General features: G+C 37.7%; 1 protein-coding gene and 1 long non-coding RNA gene across 2 annotated transcripts; both read left to right on the forward strand.

Annotated features, from left to right (window-relative positions):
• Positions 1-46: 46 nt before the first annotated feature.
• On the forward strand, positions 47-7,203 carry LOC146322503 (inactive dipeptidyl peptidase 10-like). Its single transcript, XM_084725369.1, has 6 exons — positions 47-128; positions 1,645-1,766; positions 3,493-3,540; positions 4,155-4,253; positions 6,492-6,561; positions 7,005-7,203. Exons 3-6 carry the CDS (start codon positions 3,534-3,536, stop codon positions 7,201-7,203), a joined length of 375 nt encoding a protein of 124 aa, XP_084581495.1. The 5' UTR covers positions 47-128; positions 1,645-1,766; positions 3,493-3,533.
• Positions 7,204-7,936: 733 nt separating this feature from the next.
• LOC146322504 (uncharacterized) lies at positions 7,937-8,550 on the forward strand. The gene is made up of 3 exons (XR_014771298.1): positions 7,937-7,991; positions 8,085-8,184; positions 8,492-8,550. It is a non-coding gene; the product is annotated as an uncharacterized LOC146322504 (long non-coding RNA).
• Positions 8,551-9,785: the final 1,235 nt, after the last annotated feature.

The following is a 9,785-nucleotide window of genomic DNA, read 5'->3' on the forward strand; positions in this document are numbered from 1 at the left end:
ATACTGTATTAACACCATACAATGTTATTTATGACGCACTGCAATGCTCTTGACTAACAGGATAATTTGACGTTTTTCAGTTATTTCCTGAGTACACAGGAAGGCTCCACACAGCGGCAGTTGTACAGGTACCACCATCAATTTCACTTCAGTATACTGCAGAAGCAGAGAAACAGCCATCATTCATTAAGGAATGGGACATTTTGGGAAATACGCTTATTTGCTTTCTTGCCAAAATCAATACCACTCTTGTACCTGTACAAAAATATGAGCAGCAGCAATTCACACTGGAAACAGTCAGCCTGTCTGAAGGTAGCAAAATCCACCTACCAGCACCTCAGCTCATGAATTAACAGGTTGTATCTTGTTTGGTTGATCTATAGGAAATGTCAAGGATGGCATTGCGGCTGGCCGAGAAATAGTTCGTCACGACTTGTTGTTTTCACAATTGGTTTATGTATGGATTAAATAAATGAGATGTGAGCTAAGTAGTGCAGGTCATAGCTTCATATTTAGAGTGCAGATATTAGTCTTATCAGTCTTCTCATCCAAGACTTGGCAAGGAAATGAAGTGTCTAAAAGGGCAGTAGTTTTCAAACTGGGGTCCAGGGACCAACAGGGATCATTGACTAGGTGGTAGGGGGTCCCTTGTACAAATGAATGGAATATTTTAAACTTTTATCACATATTTTGGAAGTTGGAAAAAGAAAGGAGGAAATGGTTGTGAAATTGTTGTGATGGATTGTAATTTATAGTGAAGATGTAATTATCTTCAAACCTTCCAAACCATATAAAAAAATCACTTTGAATACAGAATCCTTTTATTAAAACTTTTCAGTGAAATCTTGTTTATCTGTAGAGAAGAGATGGGTTTTAGTTATCTATCTTTGACCATATTAACAAAATATAATGGCTATGTCCATACAACTGAGTCACGTAACTCTATAGTTTTAGGTTTCTATTCAAATGTAACCTAAATTTTAACAGAATTTCCAGAAAATCATCAAATGAAAATGTGACTTAGTTTCTCCTTCCCTCCACAACTGTTTGTGGATATTAGAAGTTGGTGCAATGAGATAAACAGCTGGTGGTGCTAATTCTACCACTACGCCATTGCAGAGGAAGAGACATAATTGACATAATTAAGTCAGCACGAGCTTAATCTCAAACAGTGGATATCCATTTGGAAAAGAGATGAAATATGGTATTTATGTTTACTTTGTGTTGGTATTAATGTGGGGAAGATTGGAGTCGCCATATCGTTCTACACACATCTTTATTGACATTTTTTCATCTCTCCAGCTAAACGGCACCTTCAGTGGTCAACTGAGTCACGTGTTTTCATGCATTGTGTCATGTATTGGTTTTCATGTAGTCGCATCAAGCCCAGTTTTTATTGCTATATCATTTCCGCAATATTGTTTTTTGCCTTTCCAGTCAGGTGGAATTAAAAATATACAGAAAAACAGGTGGATAGAAACAAACTTAATGATTGAAACTACAGTGTTGATACACCTACTATATTTTACTTTGTCACATTTTTCCAATATTTTGTCTTAGAAACAGCCCAACTGTATCTCAATGGTTGCAAATCCTCTCAAATTAGCTTTATTTGTCCTCACACGTCATTGCTGTTTTCCTCAGAGTTTCCACTGTGGACCCATTTCATAAAGAATGCCTCACCTGCTCCCTCTTCAAATTAAAATGCACCTACTACGACGCGATCCTCAGCCCAAACTATCAACAGGTTCTTCTCAACTGCAGAGGTGAGACCCCATTATAACCAAGACATCAACATCATAATTTAGTGGTTAATAGCAATGCTACCTATTTTATGGAAGTGCATTTCCACCAGTGTGAAGAGATAGAATGAGAACACTCTATCAATATAATAACTTAGTATCCCAAAATAATGACCAAGTATCTCAGAATAATGACATCTAGGTCATTATTTTGAGATAGTTTCTCATTTTTTTACTTACAGGATATCTAATTCACATCTCAGCACTTTTTAGCTGTTTCTGTGAAAGTTTGGTTCATACATTTATGTGGCTCGACAATGCTGTCAGAAAGTTATTTCGTTATTTAATACATTTTGCACTGTAATTATATTTAGTTTGACAGGCCTCCATCTTGATCTTCCATGTTTGAGTTGAGTCAGTGTAACACATTTAATTTTTCAGTGCAAGCTGAAACATTGAAAACAGGGATGACCACATGCTGAACTACTTACTTTCACAAAATATTGAGTGTTAGTCTAGTGAAAGTATTTTAAACGCCATTACATGAGGAACATTAAATGAGGACCATTAAATGAGGACTATTTAATACGTGAAAAAAAAAAATGTGGCGGTGTAACCCACTGATCAATAATATTCCATCAAAAACTGGCAAAGACTGTTACACTGGCAAAGGTCCAGCAGATACAATCAAGGAACACACTTCCAGATATAGTTACAACAGCAGGTTCAATCTGTACCATCAATAGGTGAGCAAACAATTACAAAACTGAAACAACTCACCACTTAAGACTGCCTGTAATCTGTTGATCAATAATCTTCTGACATACATAAACGGTTCTGTTTCATTAGCAAATATCTAGTTGATCCAAACCAGCTGTTAGGAGGCATAATTCCTCCTTCCTGTGTCTGGAGTTTACATGCAGATGAAAGTGATTTATTTTTCTTACATCTCACTCACTCACCAATAGCAGTTTCTTCAGACTTGGTACACATGTCCACTTGGATGAATTTATTAGATTTGGGTCGTCAAAGGTCAAAGTCATTGTGACCTCCTTTTTGCCCGTAACTCAAGATTCCATACATTAATTACAAACACAAAATTTCACACAAATGTCTAATAGGATAAAATGGTGACATTTTATATCCAAAAAGTCAAAGTTCAACTTCACTGTGACATCATAATGTTCAGCAAAACACTTGAATCTAACTATTAATCCTCCATACTCTGTAAAAAATAGTCTCTAGCATGTTTCTCACTGGAAATCATTCACTGAGCTCATTCATGTCAAAACAGCGACAAAATACACTTTTTTCAAGATTTCATCAAAGTCTTCTTTAAATACAAACATTGATGTAAACTGGACCTTGTCTGGTCGGCCAAAACATACAACTGAATCTAATATGAAGCTAGAAAGAGGAAATTATGTCCGTTTCTGTAGTCTGCTTTTTATATGAGCTTTTCTACAATAGCACTTGTTTTGACACCTTTATATGCACAAAGTTTAGTTCCAACAAGGGAAAAAATATACTAATGCATCAATGCTTTTCATCTGTAAATTATACTTTATTCTTTTATCTTTTACACTGTTCTATTTTATTGATAGCCCCTCTTTTTCTTTTAAGTCTCTTAATTTATTGCTCTATTGCATTTAATCAGGAGTGATTCATGTCTTAATGTAAAACATTTAACCTTGTTAATAAAATGCAAGATAAAGTTGAATTTCCTGACCTTAGCATATTTTTTCTCCAGGTCCTGGAATACCCCAAACTACTCTTCACAAACTAAGTGATATGAACAGTAAGTACTCTGGCTCTGACAAACTTGAACCAATTTACTCTTTCACTCAATTGCATCAGATATATTTATTCATTATGTTTGGGTAGGAGATAGATTTTTGTTGAAAAGTGCATTAATCGATCAAGTCATTTTTGGAGATTAAGTCATTAAGCCAAAATTCAACAACAGATGTTTATTTCTGGCTGTGGAAAAACTGGATATGAGGATGCAATTAAGGTTAAGGCGTTAAGTGCCTGAAATGATGTTGAGTGTACATCAGAGGCACTCAGAGCAGCGTCTGGGGACTCTGCAGTAGATTATCCTCCTCCACTCCTGCGGGCTCACAGATTGAGAGACGCTGATTATTACGCTCTTATCAAGTCACATTTTTAGCTCCCCTGCTGCTTGACATTGATTTGGTGAAATTTCAAAGAGCTCACAGTTTCTTTACTCGTGTGACTATAAATGTGACTATTGTGTGTGAACAGAGTTTTGATCATTTCTCAAAAGTTTATTGCAAAGCAGGACATTAACCTGGACTGGTAATTCAGGGTTTTATCTGTTGTGTTATTTGCTGTATGTGTGATTTTTCTTCTAACTAAAGTAATTCTTGTTCTTTCCCTGTTATGTAACAGAACACAAGATCCTGGAAGGGAACACTGTATTAAGACACGCACTGATAAACAGGACAATACCCAAGTGGGAACGAAGAAGTGTACAAATCAACAACTTTGGTATGGCACTGCAATCATCTTTACCTGTGTGCAAAATTTTTATATGGTTTCTGATAATAATTTGTTGTTCACTAAGCTTTATGTTAAGCATTGCCTGTATCGCCATGTTGACAACATCCAATTTTATCTTCACCATCGACTAACACAGTGTTAATTTGGGGGTTGCAGAATCATAAATAGGTTAAAATTCAATGGTGCAACTTTTCTCATACAGTGCATTCCCATGCATACAAGACACTGGGTTAGATCCTAGATGGTAAACAGAAAGCAAGAAAAAAAAAAAATTTTTATTGGTCTTAGTCAACAAAATAATGAAGCCTTCTGATTGAGTGGGCCTGAGTGCCAAGTGAGTGGGCCCAGGCCCATCCACAACTACTCTGTGAGTAGGCCACTGTTTTTTCCTCCTTGAAACTACACCAAACACCCAACTTGCATGTGCCACTCAGCCCTACTTTACACAAATCGTGGCTGTGATTGGTTGTAGTTCTGTCCAGTTGCATCCAGAAACATTCTGGTCTGCACCCGCTGATAACACCCCTCAGAAATTACAGAATATTTTGTATTTGTAAAGTAGTCTGGTGATGCAAGACTGACATAACTACAACAAACTATTGCAAAGCAAGACATTACAATGAACTGGTTATTCAGGATTTCATCTACTCATTGTTTTATTTGTTGTAAGTGTTACTTTTCTTCTACCTAAAGTAATTCTTTTTCTGGCCCTGTCATGTAACACAAGATTGTGGAGGGGAACACAGTATTAAGACACGCTCTGATAAACAGGACAATACCCAACTGGGACAGAAAATGGGTTCTTTTGTTGTTTCTTGTTCTTTACATTTTTGAGTCCAGCTGTCTTTGACTTTCGACCATGATATACATAAAACTTAAATACTATTAAACTTTGAATGAAGCAAAAGCATCCGAACTGGAAAAACTATTTACTATGTAACTTCTCCTGTCTGTTGATTGCGGTGACTGATTAGTACAGACCAATGTCTTCTCATGCCAATTTGGTGATTTGTCACCACCCCTCGGCATTTGATACTGAAGCACAAGGTACCCTTTAGTGACTGTGTCAGATGAGGACAGAAAGCCTTTTCAACTTTCACACGGGACTGAACCCCGGTGTCCTGGTTGAAAGTCCTGTTTTTGAACCATCCATCCACACCACTTCCTTCATCTGTGGACTTTTCTCTCTTTATATTACATCAACAGCCCGGGGCGTCTTATACAAGACTCCCTAAAAACTTGGTATTTCGCCCGGGGGCAGTGCCTTAAATCCTGATTCACACAGAGTGTTGTGTGCCAAATGCTCATTCTGATCAGCTGGCTTTGGGTTGTTGTGTCACTTTCTGGATAAACTATCAAAATTATAACAACTATTACCACCCATAAAAAAATGTTACTGTTAAGTGTAATTTACCCATTTTCTTAACTTTTTTTTAAAAATTAATACCTTCTGTTAAACTAAAGCAAACACGTAAATCCATGGTTGGCCTTATAGAAAAAGGTCTAAACTTGTGTTTCTACATGGACATAAGTGACGTGAGCACAAAAAGACAATTGAGAGAACTGTTTTTAACACAGCTAAACGCAGTGCATGCTAGTTCAATGGTGTAAGTTATCATGGTTACTGAGCAGGGATTCCTTTAAACCACGACACTGGATGGAGGACCAGGACTACAAAATAAAACAGGAATTAGCTAACAAAACCCCCAAACCATGACAGTATTCTAGTCTAATCAAAATAAAACTAACCACTCAGTCCAATGTTTTTCATTCTTAGAGCATAGGTTGAAAAGGTTCTGAAACATCCTGCAAAACCATGGAGTCCCAGTCTTGTACAGCCACTGATGGGTTTACATTAAAGTCACTTCAAAGCCCACTGCGCTGCTTTCAGCTGCTAACACCATGCATGTGCATGTGAATTGCTGAGGGGTGGTGACAAATTGTCAGTGTCTGAAGTTCTGGAAATGGGACCTGATGGTACAGACTCCTTTCATGACTGATGCTGCTCGTATACTTGATCACGCAGCATGTTCAACTTTGATGTAGTCAGAACCACAGATCCGCATGCAGAGCATAACAATATTCCCATTCTGACTCATCTTCACCATCAAAAAGCTCTCTGGAGTGAATGTTAAGCTGTGGGTTAGAGAAATGTGTCGCAGGAAATACAAATATAATACAAATAATATTAACATTATGAAATTATGTTTCTGACTTGTTTTGCAGCACTTCGTCTGGAACTAATTGTCCCAATAGATTTGGATGAAACAAAGGAGCACCCACTTGTACTGATTATGTATGTAATTTCATTTTCATTATATTGCTTAATTTAAAATGCTGAAACAATGCAGAATTATTTTATTCAATAACTTATTCAGTGAAGACGCTAAGAAACAAATGGCTTGAAATTAAGAGTTTTCCAACCTGGGGGTCAGGTTCCCCACAAGGGGTTATAAAATAAATTTGAAGGGTCATTTGATTACTCACTCATCATACTCATTTTTGTCAGTTTTCTCTCTGATCTTTACTTTTTCTTGTAAACTGCAACTTAAGGACTCTAAAAGTTATACTTACAGCTAGTAGATATATGCAACCCATGAGGAGGGGCTGCAAGAAGAGTTGATTTGAGGACTCACAAGCCAAAAAGGTCCATGTTTATTTAGTCTGAGTTTATTTTGGAACATTTTTATTGAATTCTTGGTCCTCTTAATAGATTAAACTCATACTGTCCTTTCACAGTGACAGCGCCCCTGGTGGCCAGGCCGTGAGTGACCGCTTCTCTCTCAGCTGGGACTCCGTGCTGGTCAGCTCAGACAGCGTCATCGTGGCTCGTCTGGACGGCCGGGGCAGCGGCTTCCAGGGTCAGAGGATCCTGCACGAGGTCCACCAGAGACTGGGAACTGTTGATGTTCAAGACCAGATCACAGCTCTGGAGTGAGTTTAGTTTGGGTTTTTTGTTTGTTTTTTTTGTTTTTTTACAATTCAGTTGTTTACTGAACTATATACAATATAGTGTGGCATTTGCCAATGAAAGCTAAAGAGACAATTAACCTCTGTCAGAAGAGGAGATACACGCCTTCCCAGTAACTCCAAATATGTCCAACTTGTACGCTGCTACTGATAAATCTCAATGTGAGGACTTTTGGATTGCTTTGTGGACTAAGCTAGGTGTCCATGGTCAGTGAGTAGCTACAAGTGAGCTAGCTGCCTGCTAAAAAGCTCAGATTATTTTAAACATACAAACATGACAAAAGGCATAGTTTGAAGACATCTGAAGTAGCTAGCCTGAGATCATGGGAGGTGACGATAACTGACAGGACCCAGGCAGAAATCATGTTCACAGACAATAGATATACTATAATGAACCAGATAAGGTATTGTTATGGTATTACTCAGACTTGCCTCTATTTTTATTTCTCAGTGACTCACTGTATTGCAGCAAAAAATTCCCCTTTGGCCCAAAAGCACCATAAAAGAGATGTCTGTAAAAAAAAACAAAAAACACTTGGTATCGACAGTCAAACAAAATGACTGGAGCGTCCCTCGTTAAAGCCTTAAATTAGCTCCAATCCATCTGAACTTGCAATGCTGTTTTGCAATCTTCTGCTATAGTTTTTTTCAAAAATGTGTCTTAAGTTTTGCTTTTTAGTTAATTTGCTCTAATTTTTCAGGCACCTGATCAGGCTTCCCTATGTCGATGGCAACAGAGTTGGAGTTTATGGGAAGGTAACACAGCCTTTGTATCTAATAAACAAATAACCACATACTGTTTCTAATACAACATTCTTTCAAAGCAGCCATGTTGATTTTTTTTCCCAGGCATATGGAGGATTTCTTTCCTCTCTCCTGCTCCTCTCCCAAAGCTCTATGCTGCGGTGTGGCATCGCTGTAGCTCCTATAACAAACTGGAGACTCTATGGTGAGATCTGATTCATTCGTTTTTCATATGACCCTGACTGTGGGATAGTTGTGGTCATGGCATTTGATTTAATTAAACACTAAACAACTGATTCAGAATGTCCAACAAACCCATGATACATACATTGGAGCTACATTAATGATCAGTGGCATTTTCCATTTGTCAGTGTCCAATGTTAAGTGACAAACTTATATTGAAAGGCATTGGAAGTGATATCATGAATGAATAATGAGTTAATTAACACAGTGATGCTGTTCCTACTCACTATAGCACCTCATTAACAGTTTCCTTTTCCATCCTTGTAAAGGGTCGGCCTACGCTGAGAAATACTTCGGCTCCCCAGCGAAAGTGGATCTCAAATACCAAGTACGACTTTGAACATGCGCTTAATTTCACAACAGTAGCTGTTCGCGTAGCATATATCAAACTCTAAGGTCTACGGCACCTCATTTTATGTGGCAGTAGATCAGGGGTCTGAAAAGAGATATTTTTGAATAAAAGGCTACCATTTTAGTTGATGAAACATTAAAAATTGAATTCCAAACATGAGCTTTTTGTTTGAGTAAGACTAGAAACAGCTGTTTTATTGCTCTAAACAAAATCATCAGACTTTCTTTTTTTAACATTTACAACAGTAATTTTAATATGGTCAACTTTATTCAAACTATTTAACTTTAAAATATGTCTCTCTCTGTTGGGAATCCTTTCCATAATTTGTCAGACAATTACAATAACAATCTGACCCTGTCGGTAGCAAAAACAAGCACTTTAGTGGACAGAGTCTGACAGGACACAGTTGCCCATAAGGATTACATTGTAGTGTAGTTTCCCCTCTGATGGCAACGATGCTCTGCCTCAATACTAGAGTAGTTTCAAAAGTTATTGTCCCTATTTGGTACTTTGACACAAAAACAAGAGACTATAGGCTACAGGTATCTACCAAGTAAGAAAGGCTGAGCCCCCATGTTTTGCTCCAATAACAGTTGAGCAAACTTGGTACCACCTTTCTCTTTTTCCTATAAAAGTACAGGGCCACATCTTAAGTTAACAAAACACTAACTAACCAGCTAGTTAATGTTGGTAAAATACTAGGTAACTAGCTAGCTAATGATTGATGCAGATTAGCTTGCTGGTTTATTAGTGTTTTGCTAAAGTAGCTAACTTCTAGAAACTTTACCTATGGTAAATGTCTATTTTCTAAGATAAGCTTAACATTTTTTTTTACAACACAACAGGGTCAGCTGACACATACTTATCCTTACCTAAAGAATAATGATTAATTATCACAGAGCTTGAGTGGTCACAGAGGTGTAGTTATATAGTATTACGCACCCCTCAGAGGGCAACCATAATACTGATTTGGCCCCTGATGAAATAGAGTTTGACACTCCTGAGAGAGTAAACAGCTAGAATACAAGCTCATACACAGGTGATGCTCCAGGCCTGACACAGACATATAAACACTGTCTGTCCCATGGCTGGAAAGCAAACTAGACTCATGTAAAACAGTTTATTCTGGCCTTCAACATGTAAATGAGACACAGGAGCCTATTTTACTTGCAAGGACCAGCACAAAGCGGGCGGTCTTCAGGGGAAGTGTC

This window comes from Lutjanus erythropterus, chromosome 8, assembly GCF_056507025.1.
Source record: "Lutjanus erythropterus isolate fLutEry1 chromosome 8, fLutEry1.hap2, whole genome shotgun sequence".
NCBI classification, from domain to species: domain Eukaryota; kingdom Metazoa; phylum Chordata; class Actinopteri; order Lutjaniformes; family Lutjanidae; genus Lutjanus; species Lutjanus erythropterus.